At 35.6% G+C, this 24,905-nt stretch overlaps 2 protein-coding genes across 2 annotated transcripts in view; one reads left to right on the top strand and one right to left on the bottom strand.

Moving 5' to 3' along the window:
* Window positions 1–93: 93 nt before the first annotated feature.
* LOC106125682 (zinc finger protein 91) lies at window positions 94–1,889 on the bottom strand. Its single transcript, XM_013322970.1, has 2 exons — window positions 1,445–1,889; window positions 94–1,366 (listed from the first exon to the last, which is right to left on the bottom strand). Exons 1-2 carry the CDS (start codon window positions 1,634–1,636, stop codon window positions 161–163), a joined length of 1,398 nt encoding a protein of 465 aa, XP_013178424.1. The 5' UTR covers window positions 1,637–1,889; the 3' UTR covers window positions 94–160.
* A 283-nt stretch (window positions 1,890–2,172) lies between these two features.
* RhoGEF2 (Rho guanine nucleotide exchange factor 2) overlaps window positions 2,173–24,905 on the top strand; it is a 93,455-nt gene continuing 70,722 nt past the window's right edge. Inside the window, exons 1-6 of the mRNA XM_013322925.1 lie at window positions 2,173–2,450; window positions 22,187–22,313; window positions 22,640–22,783; window positions 23,016–23,095; window positions 23,736–23,826; window positions 24,082–24,188. Coding sequence (XP_013178379.1) covers window positions 22,190–22,313; window positions 22,640–22,783; window positions 23,016–23,095; window positions 23,736–23,826; window positions 24,082–24,188 — 546 coding nt within the window. The 5' untranslated portion in view covers window positions 2,173–2,450; window positions 22,187–22,189. The remainder of the gene's footprint in view (window positions 2,451–22,186; window positions 22,314–22,639; window positions 22,784–23,015; window positions 23,096–23,735; window positions 23,827–24,081; window positions 24,189–24,905) is intronic.

Below are 24,905 nucleotides of genomic sequence, written 5' to 3'. Positions count from 1 at the left end.
ATTACTTAATTTCTACAATGAAAACTGTCACTTGAGGACTAAGGAGGGTGTTTCAGAAAAACCTTTTTTATTTTTTATTCTTCATTTAAATGAATGATAAATCAAGCCAACATATCTTATTAATTCAGATTATACATGACATTGAAGAGCCAAACACAGGTCATTTTCGTGCATTAACTTTAAAAGTTCTCATATTCTGTTCACCGGGCATGTTTGGAGGAATCATGTTCCTACCATAGTAAAGTTTGCTGGTTGGATCATGATGCCTGCTTATATGTTGCTTTAAGAAATGTAGAGTTACAAACTTTCTCGGACAAATATCACACATCAAAGTAGGTCCTATATGCTTAAACTTTATGTGCTCTGCTCTTGAGGAGGAATTGACAAACCTTTCATTGCAAATTTTACAGCTGTAGGGTTTCTCCCCAGTGTGTCTCCTTGTATGATATAATAAAGCCTCCTTAGAGACAAATCTGCCTCCACATAAGTCACATACAAAGTTTTTTTCACCTGTATGTTTAATCATATGAATTTTTAAATAGCTAGGAGCAGTAAACTGTTTGCCACATTCATGACAAATATGAGGCTTGGCATTGCCGTGGACAAACCTATTGTGTACTCTTAAGCCACCCGGAGTGCCATACGCTTTGGCACATTTCTCACATGAGTAGTCTTTTCTAGTATTCCTTGTCGGGTGAGGGTCTATAAGACCTTTGACACAAAGTTTAACATGTTTTGTGTAAAAATCTCTAGTTGTATACTTTTTACTACATTTAGGACACGAAAATTTTTGACTATGTTTTTGTTCATGTATTCTTAATTTATCCGTGCCATGGCAAATTTTACCACACTCTGGGCATACCACAATGCTGTGGATTTTTTCATGATGTTCATTAAATTCAGTCTCAGATGACAAGCACTGGGAACAATCAGGGCATTGGTACCTGTGTACTGTACTCTCATGTATTGTAAGCTCATTGTCACTTAGGAAAGTGTCATAACACTTGTCACATGTGAAAATATCATGTACAGCTAGGTTATGAGCTTTAAATTCCAAGCAACTCCCAAATATTTTATTACAGTTGTTACAATCAAAATATTCATTTTCTATATACTTCTTTTTCCTCCGCTTTTCTTCTTTTTTCATCCAAAGTAATTGTGAATTATTTTCTTCAACAACTATGTACAGAGTTTGGTTTTCCTTTTTTGAACCGATGTCCACATTTAATGCCTTGGAGAGATTGTTGAATACTTTGTTTATCAAGTTAGTCGACTTTTCGCATAGCTTCATGAATCTTGCAGTTTCCAGAACTTTGTCCACACAAGACGTGCACACCGCATCAATCCCTGGAACTTCATCGCAAACCTAAAATAACAACAATGACATTGTTAAATCATGAAAGTTTGGCTTGATATTCAATATATTTTAATGGGCAGCACTTACATTGTTACCAAATAATTTTATAAGAACTTCATTAAGTGGTTGAAATATATCGTTTTCAGGATCCAGTGATACTTTATCGGTGAAACGTACGTATTGGTCTTGAATCAGACACAGACATAACCTGCAGTGACTAAAACGATTCTCTGCTACGACATTAGACACAAGAGTATTTATACAAATATCGTCTATCATTTTAGGAAGTTTTGTGTTTATAATAAACTGATTAAATCGGAACTTAAAATAACCGCGGGTTTTGGCACTTTTTCGTTCAAGAATTCTATCTTCAATGTTGCGTTGACAGAACAAAATGGCGTTCGCCTTGATGATTAAAAAAAATAATGAGTTTTATTAAATTAAGAAATCGTAAATTAATTAAATAAATATAACTTTTATACAATATATTTCCTCGTCATTCAATTCCAATTTACAACATAAACCGACTTTTTAAACGTTGATAATTAAGTGAAACGTCAACATGAAAATGAAGTTTAACTTTTAACGAATAGACAATTACAGACTTTAGAGGTTTCCCTAAGTTCGCCTAGGATATTAAATTAATAAAATGAATAAAAGTAGCTTATGAATATAAATTTATTACAAACATGATTTGCAAAATTTTATGATTTAATATTTTGAAAAATATTTTGTTAAAATGACTTATAGTAACACAGGATGCAATTGTTACCATTTACCTAAACTGTACCTGTCTCTTTTCCTCCCACTGTCACTCGAGAAAGAGCAAAATGGCCGAAACTCGTTGGACAGCGACAGACGTCCCGTGAAATATGCGTAATGTTGAGCGGTCATCGTTGTAAATAAACATTAAAGTGGCAGTGTCGTAATCATAGCAGTGATCAGTGGCAGTGTATGGTCTCTTTACATGAGTGTTAATCCCGTGCTAATACTAATACAGTGAAAGAGTTGTGTTAGTTTAGTGTTTTGTACCTTGTTTTTAAGAAAAACTTCGCTCTGACTTCAGTTTTGGATTTATGTTTACTTGAACTCGGTAAGTGTAGAGCTATATTGTCATCTCTACGTTTGTGCCACTGCTTTTTACAAGTTTTGAATAGTTTGATGCTTGTAAATACTTTTGATTTGCCAAAGTTTTGACAGTTACAATCGTCGCGCTAGTTTTAGCTGTTTTTACGGTCGAGCGCGAACGAGTCGGTTTCTATGGTATGTCGAGTTGTGTCACTCCCAATCCACGATGGAAAGTGTGCCGCGTAATGTTTTGGTGGCAGCCTATTGCGAAATATTTGTTTGTCAGACTGCCCGTCGTAGAGTCCGCCTAGCTTAATTAAACTTTGACCCTTTTTTGAAGTTGAGATCGTGAATGAATCGTCGCGTAGGCTGAGCCCCTTGTCCGATACGGATATCATTAGTGAATATTATCAGAATTTATTAGAAAATATAATACTTGTATGCCATGATTTGTTTACACAGTCTCCAAAATATGTCCACAGAGAAAATAGAGCAGGTTAGAATTGCTTTGAACAGAGTTTTTATACAAAAGGAGGTCAATCGCAATAAGTTTATTTATTTAATATTTTCACTTTTATTGTGCTGTATACAAATATAATATACATCTCAGTAAGTTATCCATAGCTCTGGTATATAACAATTAATCTGTATGATGCATTGCTCACTATTACTCATAAATTACATTATTTATTTGTACTTTATTTAATACTAGCTGTCGCCCACGACTCCCTCCTTGATTGAATAAAAATATAATTAGTAGCCTATGTTTTCTTCCAGACAATGTTCTATATGTATACCAAATATCATCTAGATCCACTCAGCCTTTTGAAGATTTCTCAAGCATCCATCCATCTATCTAAACTTTTGCATTTATAATATTAGTAATAAGTAAAAGTATGAATCATTGGGTATATAAATGAAATAATTGTTTATTGTTTTTAAGCTTGACAATAAAGAATATTTGAAGTATTTCTTAATCTTTTTTTAATAAAACTCTTTAGATGTTACATCATTAAAATATTATATTTGCAAACAGTATTCTAGTTCTTCTATAATGTCTTAATAATTAGTCAAATTGATAACAAATCTTGCCTTATATCTAAATAATGTTTCTGAACTCTTTGTGACTCTTTTCACTGGCTTGATTGATTGTAACATTTTTGTACAAATATAGATTATGTGTCATTTTCATGATGACTCCGGAAAAACTGAACCACTAATCCAATTATGATGAAAAAGATATCATTTTAGTAAGATTCTTTCAGATTTTCTGGTCTTTTTAATTAACTAATAGTGTTATTGTTATTATTGCTTAATTACAATGTAATAATTTTAAGTTCAAGTTAATCAAAAACATGTTGATTATTATTATATTTATAAAGTAAATAATTCTACCATTTTATTTACTTTTCATGACATCTATAAATGTTATATTCCCATTAGTATAATAATTACAGTTAAATATTAATTAATTATTTTTAACCAAGAATATAGTAACTTGATGACTAAGTACTCATCATATTTCTTGAATTGCTTTAGAAAATTTTTAGGAATTTTCTATTTTGTGAAACAATCCCTTCTATTTTATGTAAAGAGAATGATCTATGCTTAGAATACATACTCACATGATATGTAATTGTATTTTTGAATATTACTGAATGCAAGGTTTTTCAAGGAATTGAAATAATTTTAATGTCATTATCAATTGTCAGCTGACATTGAAGGACCATTGGTTGACAATACAATACCTTTCCTCCAAGATCATGAAATGGCAGAAATAAATGGATGCAATGGATTATAACATTTATATAGACAATTTTCTATGCATAAAGATAATAAGACCTTTTTAAAGGCCAGAGAAGGTCAAGATTTTGTTTTAAGTGTTTTTGTAAGGAATTATTTTTTCTTAAATAGATTTTAGTAAAATGGGGTAAAAGGTTTTTATTTTTGTTACATACTATTTTTAAATATTGTGTCCAAAACATTTGTTTATAATATTATCATTATGATCTAAGGAAGTGAAACTGCATTGTAGCCAATTATATGTAGCCATGTTAAAGCAGGTTGTAACTTATTATCGATACAACTTTACGCTATTATGTTTCTTATTGTCATTGCATTGTAGATGAGTGTTGCTTGTAGGTTTGTTAGCATGATGAGATATGTTTGATGAGTCGGTTGAGTAATTATTACGTAAGCAAGTCACGAATGGCGATATAATTTGTGTTTTTATGTGCATTTGAGCAGGTGTATGAATTGCCAGTGATAGTTGTGAGTTGCGTTGAATACTAATTGTGTTATTCAATATTAAGACTTTGTATTTATTATTGTGGATTGCAAAAAAAAAAATTTTTTTCGTTGCAATCTAGTTTCGCAAAAATTGTATTTATCAAGTAATATATTTTTTATTAGTAAAGAATGTGACCTAGATATTTGAATTACTGTTTATGGAAGCAATATTTTACTACACATTCCTTAAATTTATTAAATGATAGATTAAAATCTTGTTACATTTATGTATGTAAAATGCTATTTCACATATGTTTTTTTTTATCTACATGCACTTCCTTCAAAGGTCATTCAGTGTTGATAGCTAGATGTATTACATGTATGAATGTATTGTGGCTTCCCTGTATGAAAGGTGGCTTGTGTTTGGCGAGTTGGAGAAACTACAGGGTTTCCGTAAGCGATGCCCTTCACGGCCCTTACACACGGGCGGTTTGCGAGCGCTCGTGTGTGTTTCTTAGTGTGCGTAAGTGTGCGGTATAGACCCCCGTGCGGCCACAGACGTTCGGAACTTGACCACTTTCTTTTAATATTAATATTTGACACACTTTTAAACAAGTATGGGACAAATTTCTAAGAAAGGGTAGGTTTGTTATAAAGTACTTATCTGGTTTAAATTTAGTCTTTATTTGTTTTTATTGGTTGATTAGTTTACGATAGATCATCAGAGGTTAACACATTTATTTACCTACTGTTGTAATTAAATCATGTTATAAATTTATTTTTATTTAGTAGCCTGAGTATGTTTATACGTAAATGCATAAAAAGCTATAGACAACGACTACAACCGTAGAAATTTGTAATGTAAATCTCTTCACTAATATCCCTGAGTACTATAACAATACTATTTAAACCCGTATGTGTTGTCAAAGTGTGTCAAGTCCACATTTATTTGTTGCGGGTCGTTCATCATCAGGTCATTGCTTGGCGCGGGGGGTCTCGGTGAGTCGCGGGGGGCGGGGGTCCGGCCGTGAATGAAATCCGACACCGCGGTCGCTCGCACCCGGCCCATGTTCACGCTCTTATCAGACGGTGTAGGCAGGTTCTCGTAACCCTTTTCAAATCGTTATGATAACTTTCGTTCTGATTTAACGTTAAATAATACAATATTTTAAACTTAATTTTTATTCCTTTCTTTATAGGTTATGTTGGTAACCTTCTTGTGGTAAAAAATGTTTGAAAATCGTTTCGGTTGTTAAGTAATGTGACGCTACACCGCGCAAGTGGTGACCGTCGTGTACACTGTTTATGTTATTACCCGCCGCGAGTGAACGAACTCGCCACGTGCTGTCTACAGCTACGGCTCATTGTTACACGCGTCATTCATTCATTCGTTCACTTTGGACAACTGAACGAGTTCTTTGGGTACGGCCTCTATCTTGAATCACACTATGGACGAATAAACTACTGATAGTGATGAGGCTTTTTGGATTTGATAAACCCGCCTAAACCTTACTAATATTATAACTGCGATCGTTTAGATGTATGGATCTTGATGAACTTTGGCACAGATGTAGAACTTAGTGTGGAAGAACACATAGGCTACTTATTAAGTTATTATTATATTTCAGCTAGTAAAGAAATGTTATGAAAATACAGTTTTGAAATTATGTTTTGAAACTCGTTATAATTCTACCTGTACTCTTTAAAACAATCACATAACTCTTTGTCTAGGAAATGATGGCGAAGTCTATGTAATATCGATTTCCGGACACAATCGCCGGCTAATGTACTATCAGCCGGCGATATCAAGCCGGCAATGTTTGATAAGCGAGCGTCGCTTATCTGCCTCACGCACAGCGGTAGACCTTCGCATCTTTGCGTATCTATGAATCATATAAGAGTAGGCTTCCATTGAAGTAACATCCGTACATAAACATATAGTTTTTTAACTGGAATTACAGTGATGACAAGTCTTTGTGTAAGTGTTAAATGATCCAACTAAAAGATGTACACTAACCAAATTGCGGGGCTTAACTGTTGACATACTAGTCTGAATTATATTGTCATCCTGCAAAATTCTCTTAGACAAAACGAGGACAAAAAAATATTTTTATACCAGCACTTATGCAGTGGAACTGTACTGTTATATTGGGATTATAATGAAATCAATTTAAAGAAACAAATGAAAATAAAAATGGTACAATGTGGGTGTTTGTTTATGATTACTTTGTGTTTATTTAAAAGGGGGTGAAATAGTTTATACAGATTATTTTGTAGAAGTAAATTGTCTGGACCTCTATATATAAAGGTTATTTATATTGTACATGATAAGATATTCAAGTATATATATAAATATATTTTTTATAGAGACACTCAGAGAATACAATCTGATTAGACGCTGGAGACATTTGATTTGCTGTCTCGCAGATGAATTGACAAAAATGGTTCAAAATTTATAGGAATTTATAGATGACATGATTGTGACATTGAAAGTTGTTGTCATGATGTGGTGTACATTATATATTGTATATAACTCCCACAATGACTTACAATCAGCAAGTAATATTCATAGCATGTTTACTTTCACATGACGATTCATTATTTATTTATTCATAGTGTATGTATGATATAGATATAAGTATATATGGTAGGTGCATAGTATGAAATCATCTATCGCATGTTGGTTTCACGATGAGGTCATTTTCTACCTCTATACTGTAGATAACATATTTACTCGTTTATAATCAATAAATGTTTTATACCTTAGTAGAATATACTATATTGTTACTATATTTTGTATTAGCCTGCAAGCCACAAGCAACTTTGTCTTTTTTATGTGTAAATAAAGATATTTAAACCGAAACAGATATATGGAAATATATTATTGATGTATGAAAGCCCACAAATAGAACTTTTTTTTGAGACTTACTACTTTATTTATTTATTATCGCCCCATTAATCATTTAGCAACTTGTTGACCCTTCCTCTGGTAATATGTGTTGAGGTATAAGGCAACCCCATATAAACAAAATCATGTATAATAATTTTTAGTATTTGATGAAGTGCCCAGAGGCGGAGACCTCACAGTAATAAGGTTAATTTTCATTATTCAAACTTTCGTAAGACATTATAATAAACTTTTATGAAAACGGCTAAACACTCACGTATATTCATCCCGTGGCGGCACCGACTAGTTTCGAGCCCATCGGGGGCCCTTCATCAGGGTGAGTGGGACTGGTATTATTTCGTGGACGCGGCCCGCAACGTTAGCGACGGGATGCCACCGGATGAATATACGTGAGTTTTTAGCCGTTTTTATATCAGGTTAATTTTCATTCAGTATAACATTTGCTTTGACTAACTCCTTAGTTTAAATTGCGCTAAAAGCTTTACAATGTTACATTAGGTAGGTTATATAAGATTTCTAGTTTTTAAAACCTTGAAGTTGTGTTTGTGTTAGTTTATTTTATAACTTAGTTGAAGGCAATTCGACTTAGTCACGCACGATCACAATGCATAAAATATATGTTTTGTTTTGTAGAGAAAAAATATATATGGTATATTTTATAATTTATTAAATCAAAAAACAGTATATAATTTGGGGACCAGCTTAGCCTTAGCTAAAGAGAGAGATTTTCTGTTCACGTATGCGAGAACCGTTTTCATTAGTCGTTAGCGTCCGCGTGCGTTGGACGATAGTCCTTACGTTTCCTTACCGCACATTATTCACGTTAACTGAGTTACCGCAATACGACGCATGCTTTAAATCGACCGATCATTTTCATTAATCATTATTCCGTTTGCGGGGATTAACCGCCGAGTAATCGACTAATGAAATTGAGCCCTTCGGACGTTTTCAATATATTGCATTGTAAGCGTGATATTTCACGGAAATGGGTAGCAAAAAAACGTCCCTGTGCAAGCGTTTGAAAACTTTATCATTTGTTCGTTCGTGTTTAGGTTCAACATTGTATTCTCTTTGAGGACATAGATAGTAGAAATAGGTAGGCAATTAACACATGTGAACTTTGTGCTCGTTTTAAAATGTAAACCTAGTTCCTATTATTTAATATACTTTGGTTTTAATGTAGTGTTTGGAAGTGTTTAAATTTTCGTTGTCTATTTTTTATGCAGCTTTTTATATTGAAGGATATTATATCGATTTTATGTATGCATATTACTCCGGTCTTCTTGTTCGTTTTAACTTAGGTAATTAGGTATTGTCGGATATAGCAGGATGTCCGCAACAATAGATTGGAAACCTTATCCTGCATCATATCCGATTATGAAAAGCGGATACGTTTTTTTTCTATTAGTTTTTATTAAAAACCAAACCCACATTTTGTAATGAAACAAAATAATTTATCGTATAATCAATGCACCGATACGTCGTCGACCTAAACCCGTAGACGTGATATTTATTTCTGACGTGCGCCAGAATATTTTATTATTACTTTGCGTGGGTGTTTGTTTATATTTTTTAAAATAGTAGGAAGACCATATCAAATGGAAATCTATGTTTTTCTTAAACTAACGCTTTTCGTCACGGTCACTTTAATTGCATCTTATTTTGTATGTTTCAAGTTTTAAGATTCGGAGTTTTATATGTAAATAAGTATAACGGATTCGTAAGTAGTGGTTATAAATATGCATGTAGGTTTCCCCCCTGCGGCAGGTCCACTTTTGCACAAGCGTTAATTTACAAGTCGTGCGTATTTTTTTTTGTCGAACTCAACATGACAAGTCGTATGATCGGCAGACGACTTAAATTGGCAACACGCAAAAATATATGTTCGATGAAAGTTTGTGTGGTTGTATTACTGTATCTACTATTGTATATTATTTTTTAATTTTCTTAGAGGAATAAATGAAAGTGGTTTTTCTCTATAAGCACCGTCTTTTGTTTTTTTTCTTATTCCAGTAGCGTTAAGCCATTAAACGTCTGTGAGTATGTTGTGTTTACGAGTTTCGATCGAGTGTAGTCTGAGGCTGTGATCACATCGACTTTGTAATGTTACGACTGTTATAAAATACGGATATTGGCTGATTGGTGCCGCAACATACATTGTACTGTTGTCTACTTACTTAGGGTGCTCACACACTACAGTGTACGTTTTAAATGATCTTGACCAATCACACACCTTCAATTTATTGGAAATTTAACAGGTAACGGATTCGTTAGTTATTTTTAATGACGGAAGAAAAAAAAGAAAGAGGATAAATCTCGTTCTTATACTTCTACTCTTCTGCCAAATATCCTTTCTCCGACTATAGATTTTTTGTAAGGAAATTGTTAAATGGACAAAAACACAAGAATTTAGTCTCCAGCAATTTTTTTTCACTTGTCCCAGTGTGCTACGACCCTAAGAGATCAATAGGAAAACAATAATTGCGTAGAGCAGTAGTGGCTGGCATTGTGCGGCGTCAGGCGTCGAACCTAAATCGTATAATAACAGGTTTACGATTGGCCGCGTCCGCTTCGTCCTAGCCGGGCACAGCGCGGCAACGCCACGGTGGGCGCACCACAAACAAGCTTGCCTTTGATCTGCATCACAAACGGTTATTGTGGGTGTACACGGAATGGTAAGCGCCACTGACGTAGTCTCACGTCACTACTGCATAATCTGTAATATTACGGTTAGTATAAATTTGTAGGGCTGTGAGCCTAGCACGAATATTTGTGACAATCAACTTCGTAGTGTCATTTTTTCATCATCGACGTTTTTCAGGTATTTTACGCATGATAGCTGCTAAAATTTTGATACCAATTTCATTGATGTTACGAAAACAAATTCTCACAAATGTTCATGCTAGGCCCTTTGATAATAAACATTTTTTTATTTGTTTTGTGGCCTGTACTCTACTTAACAGTTTCGAATTCAACTTGAGAGTTGCTTTATGAAATAATAATTTATTATACTAAGAAGAGTAACCACAGGAATCTATTGAGTCGACTGGATATATTTATAGTGCAAATAACCAGTAGTCAGTCAATCTGCAAGTTAGCACGCTCTAGTTGTCCTGTCCCTTTCTATTGCAACACGCATGACTGCCACTCTACGTATTGACACTTGCATTACTCTGTAGTTCATCAATCTATCGGGGATTTACACTACGCGTTAATTACGCTCGCTCTATATATTGTAATGAGTGTTTGTTATTACTAATTAATTAATATTGAGAGAACAATAGTTCTTAATTATGTACGATTTAAAGTTTGTTCATTTAGAGATGATGTTATTCTTGCGAATGTTTTACATTTCAAAATATTACCAAATAAATAAACTTTATCGTATTTTATTTTTATTTTTTACTGAATTAATTCGATACAAAATTATAGTAATCAGTAATATTTGCTTCTTATCATTACATGCGATTATTGGCATTAATAACGCATATAAAAATGCATAATCTGTGCGCCTTAAGTTAAATAACTGTGTATAGTTATGTTTGAAACAGGACCGGTCTACAGAGAGACAGGGTAGGCGCGTTAGGCGGGGGAGATGACGCAGTGTACCACGCGACCCCACACCGCCCATTGCGACTGCCCTAGGTCTTGTCTGTATCGATCGGTTTTCGGTTACGTAAACTACTAGTAGCCTATGACTTAATTTTATTTACACTTAACATCTTATGATATGTTGGCAGAGATGACAAATTTCTATTTGACCCGAACTAAACATACCTCTTGTCATCGACAGAATGTTAGGAATATCTTCTTGGATCACGGATATTCTTCTATATCTATTCTAGACATACATTTTCAATCAGAGCTATGAGCTTGACTTGTAAGAACATCTCAATGGTAAATCTTACTAATGTTATAAATGCGCAAGGTTTGGATGGATGGATGAATGATTGTAAGAAGGTATCTCCAGAACGATTCAACGGATCTCAACGAAATGTGGTATGGATGTAGAAAATAGTCTGGAAGAGTACATAGGTTACTTATTAAGTCTTTTCTTAATGCCACGAGAACGGAGTCGCGGGTGACAGCCAGTATTAAGTATTGCTAGAATTTGTATAACCGTTTCTGAGTATAGTTAATTGCAATATCTAACGATACATGTGCGCGTGTTTAGCGAACTTTACACGCTAAGGTCTTTTTAATTCACGAGGAATACGCTATGTGTGACGTCAGCTGTATGTTGTAATATGTCGATACTTCGTTAGGCTGGTGATACACTGAAGTATTGATTTATAAAATGAGATATATGTTATATTCGTGACTTCTTTATTTAAGAGAAGACAGAACGATTCTTAATGTGGCATTCTGACACCAAAGTCCCCTTTTAGAACATATGTTGATTTCAGAAGCCAACAGTTTGACTTCCAATGACATACACCAACAGTTTCTATACGAGGAAATTTTCTATAAATACAATGAATTGCTAATACTATGTATGTATGTATTGCAGCCGTCACAAGGATCGTGTTGGGCTCGTGCCTCGTTCGGCCGACTTTCGCTAATAAATGCCACGGTCACTTTGACTACTTCTATTTTAACTGACCGTGTATTTTGTTAACCATGTTAAAGAGTCTTCATATGAATATAACATACAGAGAGAGAGTGAGAGCTAGAGGGAGAAAAAGAAGTGAGAATTGTCTAGTAAATAGTTCACATGTCATAAAAATGTCGTATAATAAGTATGCTATATTACTTTGATAAATTAGTCTCTAGACTAAAATATAATTTGACGTGGCTTCTTCATGTTTTTATTTTTGTAACAGGTCTCGAATCTAATATATAAGTGAACATCTAAAGCGCCCACGTTATTTTGAAACCCTTGAACCAATTTATCGATAAAGTAATGATTAAAGATCAATCTGATCACCTTAAACTGACGCCCACTGCGATACATTGAAACTGTAACCGTTCAGTCTTTAAAGTTCGTCATCAATTAAATAAATATCAATGAAAACGTTGTGCAAACGAATTGCAAAGCGCGCGTGCGATAATGCCATTTCACACGAGGACACCGCAGGCTAACAGTAGAATAGAACAGTACAGATTTGACAGTAAGCGCATTCAATACCAATACAGTACAATCCTACTGCTCTGCCTGCGTCTGCCTTCGTGTGTAACATCATAACAGTCGGTACACACTGCCCACGACTCGTGGCCGGTTGGAAGAAAAATAAGATAAAGACGTCCGTCGATAGATTGCAAAACGTTAGCAAAACGTTTGAGACATTCCCGCAAGGCCGCGCCAATTCAATCTGTGAACGTTAGGCTGCTTGCACTCTCGCGGACCAAAGTTTCGCGTTTCCACTTAATATTAGAGTTGTTGCTGGAGGTCAAATTGTAGTAACTTATTACTTCTATATAAATCGCAAGTACACGATTGACCTTAGATATTGACGTAGACCGGCTGCGCAGGCGCATTGCGGCTCGCGAGCGCATTTTTTAATTGCAACAGATTAATGGTCCGTTTTAACTAATGTCCCTAGGCCAGCCGGCCTTGCTATAGCAACCTTTAGCCTAAATATTTGTGCACGCGTTCTAAATGTATCTATTGTCATATTATTTGGTAAAATAAACTAATCTATATGTCAAGGACAAACATTGCATGTCTTTCGCCAAAAGGATTTGTAGCGAATATAAAAACTTACAGTAATCGACACTGAAAACAATGAAAGTTTGTTTCGTGTAGGTTAGAGTTGACACACGTGAATAAAAACATATCTTATATCTAAATTACTTAGAAAATTAGTCTTCTTCTAGTGTATAACGCAGTAGTACAAAAAAGTACTTAATCTGTAGTCAGGTATTTGGTCCAAGGTCTTCATGTTGCATATCTCGTCTCGGCTACGGTGGTCGTGAGCTGTTCACACAGAAGCTGTCAAAAACTGGTCACGATTCAATGCTACAACTGATACTATACAAATTATTTGTTATTACTAATCGCTATATATTAACCTAATTTATTTACTCGATTCATAAGTAGCTATGCCAACAAAATGAGCTTGTTTTAGTGAATTTCCTTCCAATATACCTTCTAACAAACATCCCTCTAAACATCCATACATCGAAACATTCGCATTTATAATATTAGTAAGATATCTTACACCCAATTCACATATTTATTGATGATGGAATTTATTTGATATAACTTATGTGACAAGATTTTGTCTGATAATATTGTATACATCATAAGTAAGGTTATTCGTGATAGTATATGAAAGTATTCAATACGTGATGCAAAGCTTTCCTATGTTCCGAGATATTTTCTTTGACTTGGCGTTAGTAACGTTACAGTATTTTATTTAGATCGACATGACTAATGGATCATTGAATCAAATTTATGAAAGATACCGATGATTGTAGGGTTGCGAGTTATTTTTTAATTCTACATCACTAATTATCGTACCAATTTTACAAGATTGAACAGTAGTAGAGCCCGCTTTAACATCTTCGCACGAATTGGCCCGGTTCGCCCGATGAAATACCACGACCACACAGAAGTGTGCGTCCCGGAGGCCTAATTTAGTCTTCTTTCCCTTCCTACCCTTCTCCTTATAAGGAAAGGATGGGAAGTGGAAGTGGACTCTCCGGATGAGAGCATGCATGGAAATGTTTTCTTCCTGTGCATCCTCTCCTCCGTCGATTAAAGGTAGGCAACGCATATGCAATTTCGTATGTCTATGGGCAACGGTTACTCTTTCAGCGATTTCAGGTGACCGGTCGCTTGTTTGCCACCTTATGATATAAAAAAAATACCCATATTTGTATGTATTTTGGACTTTGTAGTGTCGATGCGACCTCGTAAATAGCATTAATAGTAACATCCGTCTGCACATTGGATTAATGAATGTCTGTTTTATAACGTACCAGGTCAATTGTGATGTATTTAAAATAAAATATAGGTAAACTTTGAATAGAACTTAATTACATCGGTAAAATTTTAATGTTTATAAAAATCCTTTACTTGTTAAATTAATTTCATTTGAATGTATGAAATGAAGGATATAATGTTTGTTTATTCTAGCTAGTCTAATTTCATTTGTTAAAACTCCAGACATTTGTACTACGGGACTAAAATAAATTAAACACAATGTTTCATAGGAAAGGAATTTAATAAGAAGATTCAATACAAGCATTACTTTACGAAAATAGCGCCAAAAACGAAAAATAAGTAACCCGGTTTGGTTAGATCCAACCGTTTTTAAATATTTTTTTATTATATGTGTATTTTAGCGATGCGTTGACGTGGGCAATTTACAAGTTTTAATGATAGAGTCATAAGCTAACTGTCTAAAAATATAATTTGTTTATTCAGTACCCGATTGTGGAGTCGCGATGTTTCCTGAAATAACTAGGTGTAGGCCGAGCGGGGCTAGCAGGCGTGGACGGCCGCGTCACGCCAGACGTGACACAGACTAAATATCTACGTACACTAAGGCCCTTCGTACACAAGGAGACGTAAATCTTAGAAACGAAGATTGCATACTTGCGTCGTAAGCATTGCATTGCGCGTGTTCGGTGCACACGACGTTGGATCGTCCACGCAAGTCATATATTCAGTCAGTGGTCAGTACAGGCATAGCGATTACATGACACTTTATTTATTTGCTCCTCCGAAAGAACTAAATTACGACGTCGCTTGTCTGTGTGCGAATCTACGACATTGCTTTAAGTAAGTCGCCGGCTTCCTTTTCGTAGCCTTGTGTACGAAGAGCCTTAAGCGACTTGGAAATGTACACTAGGGACGTCTATTTTTTACCAATTACACCTTTTTATTAATTTCATTTATTGTATTATGTATAAAGTTTAAATTATCGAGTCATTATATACAAGAAACCGATACAAAATAAACATTAGATTATAAGAAATCTTACATTATTTACCACGTATGTAATTCGAATTAAGGAAATCGTATTCTTAAAACCGGTATTGTTTATTATTGAATATTGATTAATTTTAAAGTTGATGTTAAATAAAGCGCCGTAATTTTCTATGTTTTAATATATTTCAGTGGCAATAAGCCACATATATATGTATAAAGTTAGTGACAGACAGATTGATTGACAGGTTGGCACATAGCCCATTTTTAGGATCAAGGAACTGTTAATTTATATATTTTAATTATACTAGGGTTATGTTGTTTTCCACGTCCAGTCTAAAATTTCAACGTATACTAAACCCTTTGAAATTTCTATTTGCTTTTCAGCTTGGTGATTATGAAAAATAACAATGTAAGCAATATTTATATGTTTTTCTATATGTACAATATTTTGTATTTGAACCTAACACCAAGTCATTACCGCGCCCGTAAATAACATCAAAGTAGTGCAACGTTCTGAGTTATTTTGATACTTACTTGAAATGCTTGCTTTTTTCCGGTATTGTAACACCGCTCTGCGCAGCGCGGGGTAACACGTGCTCGATCCTTTATAGAGTAACTATAGTACAGTGGTTGGCTATCGAGCTTACTTAGGTCGTGTGATAGAATCGCATGCATCGTATCCAGTCTTCATTTTATTCTCCTTTCCTAGTATCGTTGTTTTTAGAGATGGCTTAAAATATTAGCAAAGGAGTCAAGGTGATATTGATGTAAAAAAATAGCATATAATGTATCTTTTTTAATAATAGAAAAAAACTGGATTTCGTCTGCCGTGACACTCTTGTTGTCTATGTTTTTTCAAAGAGAATGTAAGTGATGACAATATGTGTCAATACATTGTGTACAACGCGCCATCTATCTTCTATATGCTTATTAAAGTTATTATTGATTTAATGATCATTGTATTATTTACAATCGTAATGTGATAAGAACAAAGGCGCCGCCCGCTCGCCGCGATGCCACCGTGACCCAGTAAAGTACGATTATTTCAATTACGATATGAAAGTCGCGAATCAAGCAAACAAACATTGTTTTCATAACCCAAGCAATAACAGATTATCGCATATTGCACGACGCGAGGCGCGGCGGCGGGCGGCGCGAGTGTTACGTCAAAAGTCGCAAGCCAGCATAATATGCGGCCTTGCTGTCGACTGCTGAGCGATGATAAAAAACAAAAACTCTATCGGTTGACGCTTAAGCATCATTCTGCAGCGATGAGTCATCGTGTACGGACGTCTCTGTTGTTCCGGCCGGACGGGTTTGCGGGTTAACTGATAACGATTTGTTTTTATTTCCGACGCGTTTGTCGAGCCTCGATACCAGACGTGTCAGTGTGGTGTCAGTCGCAACGCAAAAATGCGATAAAAATGAAACTTTTGATTGAATCTGTAGACAAACTAAACCGTTAACATCTCTAATTATATCTTAAAAATAACCAAGTCGGCAGAAATACTGAATGAAAGTTTGTTTTATTTTTATGTTGCGGAAACCGCCAATCATTTTTGTCATCTTATCTTACCTATTGTTTTTTTTTGTCAGCACAAAATAAACGTTTCCTCCAACCTTTTTTTTACAATTACACGAATATAGCCAATTAATACCACTACAATGTTACGAAATTCCTGTTGCATAATATCACTTTGTAACACGACGCAGAAAGCAGCAAATTTGCAACCAGTACCTGTTCCCGAGTAAACGTTGCGGCATCTCTACAGCCTCCAGCGGTATACGAGGAAGGAATAGCAATCCAATGAGTCATCCAATAATTATTTTTCAATATTACACCAAAGCTAATTCAGCGAGGAGTGAACTTGCTTCCTAAACGACGGACTACTAATACGTCGAATACTATGTCCGTTGTTCAAGCAAATTAAAATTCTATAAGATCGTGTTATCTATTTGAAATAATAAAACGATTGGTTGCTTAGTGCAGACTGTTTATTCAATAAAATATTAAATTATCAGCTTCATATTTGTAGAAGAATTTTAAATTCTTTATGCTTACACTGTACCAATATGGATAAAAAATACATTAGTAAAGTTGGCAGCCCTGGGCGTGGGAATAGCTTGAGTTTTGCATGTCTTATTAGTGAGGCGAGGCAAGTGATTCACCAGCAGGGAGCGCGTCTACATTGCAAATTATGCTCTGGAATCGATGACGACATCGGTTACGTCATGATAATATAAACAGTTTAACCAGGAACAAAAGACGTTAAAACTTTCATTCTAAACCTCCTGCAAGGTTAATAGTTTCTCATACGTTGCCACCGAAGAAATCCCTAGTCTCTCCAACTAGTATTCCATATGGTGCTACGGTCTACTTTCCTAGTTAGTCTCTCCCAGTACGCTCTGTCTGACATTTTCGTCAACCATGGCTTCCAGCACTACACCTTTTCACCTTGTTCTTGTCTTTGCCTCTGGGTAACGACCATAAAGGGAAGGTGGTTGTAGGTGGTCGAGCTTCAGCCTTCCTACTCTATGTTAGGGGCGTGTGTCTACTATATACATGTTATTCCTATGGAACTCAATTATTTTTAGACAATAAATGTTGGTTTCATAAAAGCAACGTAGTAAAATAGTTATTTAGAATTATGGCGTAATATCGCAATGGCAAGTTGGTTCGGTGACAAGACGGCCGTCGTCGCGTGGCTGTCTTCCAGCTTTTCGCCGGCTGCCGGTAGATACTAGCAGTAAATTTATGTCTATTCATTCCAGAGAATATTATCTATCATATTTACAGAAAACAATTGAGTTGTGGTTTCACAAACGAATATTATCATTCGGTTGTGTGGTTTTTTTCTAACGTCCTCGTATTTAAAAATAAGAGTGATGTTGTCATTAATAAAGAAGATCTCTTTTCATGGATAAATTCACTTTCCATCTATCAAAAATTATGTTCAATTTTTTTTATTCGATTACAACATAAATTATTCATTGGCATATTGATGCAGTCTCCAAATAAAAAAAAAATGTGTCGTTTGTTGGAACAATTTTTTTGGTCGCAATGCGGTCTGTAGGCGTCGCGACGTCTGCGAGCCGCGGGCCTCGCGACTGCCGACTGCGGAAAACATTAAAATGTATTGTCGGCGATGATTATACATAGCTTTTATGTGTATAAGCAATGTCTGTGTTTAGGGCTGCCAACTTTCAATTAATGTAATCAAAAATACTGGAGACAAAAAAAGAAAACACTAACAATTATATACCCTTAACTCCTTGAGAGACAATTATAAAGCAAAAGAGTTTTGCGCCACTCAATATGATCAAAGGACATCGATGTTATGCTGTAGACTCAAAACTAAATAGTTCAGATCAAGACTGAAAAACTATAGTATATTTCTTATTATAACTATATTAATGTAAATATATTTAAATGGTATATTCCAAGTAACTTTATAGTAGGTGTAGCGAATTGCTTGTGTTTGTTCGAACTTTGTTTAGGCGTCGCGGTCGCAAATAGGGCCACGCGGCGCGCCGTGTCGCCACTGACTAAACATTGCACGCAGTGTTTATTTCTAATGCCTCTCTCTATACTGTAATATTTTATATTTGCTGGCACATATACTAAGGATACATATTCTAATACAAAATTCCTATATGTTTAATACTACAATTTCTTGCTAAATTGCTACCGCATATGTGTTAACTTTTGTCTTCGTTTACGTAGCACGGACAAAGTAGACAGTTGGAATTTAACCTGTCATGTAATATATCTTCGTCTTCAGATTATATCGTTGGATCTAGAATGTTCTAGACGTCACTTCATTGGTATGCACCACGGGCCACCTGTCTGCCGCGCCCCGGCCTTGCGTCTCTCATCACAACATTTCTTTCCGCAATTTGAATGAATTTTATTGTTGAAACAGTTGAAAGTAGGATTATTAAGATTTTTCCAGAGTTGTGCATTCCATTCCATTCATTGTGCTGTTGTTATTTACAGTTTGACCTCTAAAGTAAAAAATAGAGGCAAAAACAATGCGTTTTATTTTGTCAAAATCTATTTGCCGTTCAAAAAATATTAGATGCGTTTATTAAAATAAAGATCAAGGTTAATTTTGTATTAATAAATTGTGCTTCTTCTAGAAACTTAATTTTTTGACGCGATCACTCGCCAACTGTGTACATATGACACAATTACATCATAAATCGAATCTATCGCAGAGTGGGAAAGTCATCACAGCTAAAGGTACTTTCACATACGTGTGTAAAACGCACGTCCTATAGTACCTCCCTAGTGTAGATACGACTTAATGTTGAATGAATAAACTTCAATTACAATATTACGAATTAAAAATAACCTCAAGCGAAACATGAACGGTTGATGTTACGTTGACTCGTAAACATCCGGGGATCTGTTACTCATGCCGGCTTCATTAATAAAATATGGGAAGCTAGATGCGATTAAATATTATGTTTTTGAGCTGGGCTTTTTTAATACTATTTTCTGTTAATTATTGATTAATATAATCCGATAACATTAAAAGCTGATTTTATGAGAATCAAGACCATGATGGGAGAAATTATTAAATTTTATTACTTTTGAAAAAAGCGTTCGCTGAGCTTGTGTAAACGTACCTTTATGTTAACGATGACTACGATCTGATGTAAATTAAGGATGAATTTTGGTGCGTGGCTTTTTATGATAATAACAGTGCCACTCACAGTGTAAACGACATGATAATTAATAATGTTCAAGAAAGTAGATTATATTTAAAACAACACAACTCAGCCATAATCAAGTTGGGTAGGCAGAGATTGCGAACCACAATTCATTTACGCAAGCATGCTCGAATAAATTCGACTGCAAGACGTGTAGGTTTGGATTGAATAGTAAACTACTAGCGCTTTGTGAGGTCCAAGTGAGGTCACGGCTTATTCTTAGAATTGTATATAGGTTATCTAATCAAAACAAACCCTGCAGCTTCAAGGTACAATACGTGCTCGTATGTAGAAGCACGCACGTAGACATGCCTACGAGAGTTAAATTAAGTTGTTAAATAATTAAAATCAATTTTTAACTTCGAGATTCTCTCCAGATGTAAAGAATACGATAAAAGGGAAATCAAATTGATTTTAAATAGACAATAGAGATGTCAATTATAAAGCTTAGGTCACGACACTGAAATACATTTATACATTTTAAAGATTCCACGAAGCAATAATTTAGTTTTAAACGTTTGTAGTAAAACGATATAAATAATTTCTGTAGGTAGAATATTGTTGCGTAGACTTCCCTATCTTCATCCACGATACCTGGAACAATTCCAGCGTGTTGTGACGCTTCTTCCGCACGCACACAGGCACACGCGCTGTCACACACGGCGTGGTGACATAGCGTGATCTTGATTAACGACCTCGTGTCATCATGCTCTACGAATAGTGGCTGGTGACGTCACATTCAATGGTTGTAACAAACAGGAGGTTGTAGAGAAGTGGAGATAGAATCTAGAAACGAGATACATTTGTTTTCTTCCCCTTCGACGTTTGAAACTTTTTGAGCTAAAGTAACCTATGTGTAACATTCAAATTTAAAAACCCCTTATACATATGACCTAAAATAATGTTTAAAAGTTGATATTTTAATCAAGCAGCTATTAGTGTCTGGAATAAGTTAATACATGACCAAATGAACCACTTGAAATTAAAACAAAACACTGCAAATAAAAAGCTGATGAATTTATTCAATCTCCCGCAGCCGGTCATCTGGTGGCGGTCCCCGGGACCATGTGCTTGCCGACTATTTTTTTAATATACGCTAAAGTTATTTTTAACGAGACGTTTTAATTTTGCTACTGAATTGTTTACTTTTGATACAGCCCTCCTCTAAAGTGTACACCGAAATATCTTTAAAAAATCCAAAAGAATATTCCCGTTGGTCTAATGGAATTAATTAATTTTCTGATCTTTCTAGACTTTCAGCTCTCGAGTGTTAATTCCTATTATACGTAGCAACGTAATAACATTTCATAAACATTAATTTCTCGGATAAAGTACTTAATAATATATAATAATAATTTAGAAAGTTAAAATTTTAAAAATAATTTCGTTAATAAATGTTTTGACCATATTTGTAAGAATTTTAAAATATGAATTCCTCCATTGCGTTCTTGTGATATAATGCTATTTATATAATGCCGTTTTGTACATACGAGGTCATGCGATCCTTTGTAATTATTACAATTGTTCTGGTTGCGTTTGCGCAGCGCAAATACTGGTACAGGTCGGAGTAAGCTTTACTTTGCTAATTACTAGAAATTATTTACGAGCGGTGTAAATATTTATTGTGGTGCGCACGGTCGGACGGCCGTGTTGTCGCATTCGACTTGCCTCGTAAATGTCGACCTTCGTAAGCTGTCGAAATAGCCCCCCGGCGATACGCGCCTTTGTGTCTTTAAGGTTGTTAAATTAATAGAAAGGTTCGCTTATATGTCGTAAATCATGTGAAACTAAATACACGTAAATATGATGATGTCACCGCGCGCAGAAATAAGCGGCTGATGTGTTTTGTTGCTAATGTTGTAAATATTACCTTGACATTATTATCCACGTGTTATTAATGCAGGAAGCATTGTGGACGAACTTTGGATTGACATATTTTTGATGATAACAATATATTTAATAGTCTTCTAGTTTTTTAGTAACGATTTCTAATAGCTGTCATTATGTAATATTTGTTTGTGTCTTGCAGGTGATGCTGGGCGGGTCGGGGCCGGGGCCTGGGGGAGGGGGCGGGGGCGGGGGCGAGCCGGGCGCAGGAGAGTTGCTCACCGTCACCGTGGTGCGCGACGAGCACGGCTACGGCATGAAAGTTTCCGGTGAGTCGACATCGATGTAGTGACACTGTCTAAAGTTGGTGCGATGTACAAGCCTTTTCACAAAGCTTTATTCTCGTAGACCATTTTTTCTTCTCGTCCTATCTTTAAGTTTATTTGCCTTATTGTACTCGGTAAATATGTGTACCCTACGTGGTCTACAACGATCTTTGGGATTAACTGATGTAGACTCGGCTTTTGATAGATCTCGCGATAGACCTCGACAACCCTGAAATTACTGGGGATGACACTTATTTGAAGCGTCAACTTTTGAAGTGACCAGTTGTTTGTTGCATTTGGGACTAATGTGTTGTGGTTACGTGTTACAGGTGACAACCCCGTTTACGTGCAGTCAGTCAAAGAGCACGGGGCAGCGTGGCGCGCTGGCTTGCGCGCCGGCGACCGCATTCTCTGTGTGGATTCAGTCCACGTGTACCAACATACGCACCAGCAGGTCGTGCACATGATACGAGGTAAAGTACTACATGAATACAAGTTCACGGGTGTTTCCCGTCGGCGCAACGATCTAACCTGTAATGGGAAACAAACATTTATTGGGCCGATTAAACGACTAACACCCAACTCCATCTACTGCACACCTCTAAAGATGCTTGAAAGGTGTTATTACACAAAAACATGAAATTCACTATAAGCAAAGATTGAATGTCAAAGGAAATAGTTAATATTCATAATGTTGTGTTTCAGCGAAACCAACAACAGTGCTGACTGTCCAGCAGAACAGCTCGCGGACCAAGATGCCCATCACTGCGCCACTCCCCGTCAATGTAAGTCTACACTTAACGTATGTCTAGTTTAAAACATGTCTAGTTAACCTTTACTTATAATAATCACGTAGCAGTGAAGAGGATGAGATTAATTTTGTAATTCATAATATAAACTAATTCACATAGCATTATATTCGTTATCCTCTCTCAACAAGTTGTTGCATCTGTACAAACAAATGTACGGATTTTGAGGTCGTCGACGAAATTCCACAATTGACGTATCTTTGTATAATTCACCTGTTACCTATGCAATAGTTAACACATATAATCGAGTGGATCTTTCGTACGTATGTATGTTATGTATTCATCGATGCATACGAATTTATAGCAGCTATGGTGACAGGACTGTACAGTCAGCAGCATAATTTTGTATACGTTTACAAAACTTTTGAAACTTGTATAGGCCGTCGTCTTCAAAAATTCTACAAACTGCACGTATTAGTAAAGAACATGTACCCATGGTCGGAAGTACAGGGATCGATTCGTGCATACATATTTTTAAAAGCCAAAAAGTATACTAGTTTCTAAAGCTAAATAATGTTTACATATTTATGTAGCTGACTGTACATTGGATTCTAAGTGGGAAGCGAATTTATTTCTTTAACTGTACGCGTTGTTATGTTATCCGGTCTCTTTGCAGCCGGAGAACCAGCGTCAGCTGGAGGAGTCGAAGGTGCTCACGATGAGGCTCATGCTGCAGAAAGAGCAGAAATACATCAGGGAGCTGCGAAGTCAGTTGCTTTGTATTTCATACATATATTGGCTAAGTACTCACAAATCTCTAGAAAAAGACTATTACTCTAAGTTTTTAGCCTTGTACAATTGAAGCACCAATAGCCTAATGGTTAAGTGTATGAATATTCCATCACTTGGTCGTGAGTTCGAATTCCTTTCGACTATTGTCTTATCTAACCTAGCACAAGTCTAGTTAAGTTGTTCTGGTAACGTTATCCTCTATGTTGAAATGATCCGTGTAATGTGTTCAGATGAAGTGCAGAAAGTACCAGATGTAAGGAAGCAGGCGCAGTTAGAGGCGGCCATACAGAGGTGCTCCAAACTGCAACACGAAATTGACACCGTCATGGCGGCGCAGGTGAATACTACCTAGTAGCTATTGTAATAGAGTTTATTATAGCTTAGGATGTTTTGTAGTTTCATTGAAGTGCTGTTGTTTTTGAGTTGCTGCTGTCAATTTTATATTTTAATTTGCGGCCCAAAAATTTGTTAAATATTTTGTAAAAATTGTGTGACATTTTATATCCAAATTTGAAAAAAGAAAAAAGTGAAGTGCAGGGTTTTTGGGCTCCAAAAAGCACAATACATGTTGTGTATTTTTTCTTTTTAAAGCACAAATAATTTGGTGATTAATACTAATTAACACGATTAGTGCTAAGGGTCAATAACCTTACGTTTTATGTCTTGTAACATGTCCGCTTTTGTGTTTGTTTTATGTATGTGTCACGTCTATATGAGTTTTTAAATAAGGTGTCAAAATGTAAGGTTATAATAGCAATATATTTCGTCTATGTGTATATTTACAGATTTGACTCAAATCCAAAGGATTGGTAGCCTTAGCTCTCAAGTTTATTTATACGTATGAGAGATTTACAAGTACATTATTAATTTGTTACTCGACTCATATTTACAAAACAGAAATAGTAGTAGTGACATAGGTAGGGCCTGGAGAGACGCGACTGCATATAACAGCGCGGTTTGATGTGGGTCATAGGGCGAGAGCGCGACCTCGGCCGCGCCGGCGCCGGGCACCCCCCGCGGCTTCCTCAGCGGTCTGCCGCGCTCGCTCAGCAAC

This window comes from Papilio xuthus, unplaced genomic scaffold, assembly GCF_000836235.2.
Source record: "Papilio xuthus unplaced genomic scaffold, Pxut_1.1 DF825783.1, whole genome shotgun sequence".
Taxonomy (NCBI): Eukaryota; Metazoa; Arthropoda; class Insecta; order Lepidoptera; family Papilionidae; genus Papilio; species Papilio xuthus.
Note: the sequence above shows the minus strand (reverse complement) of the source record. Positions and strands in the feature narration are given on the sequence as shown.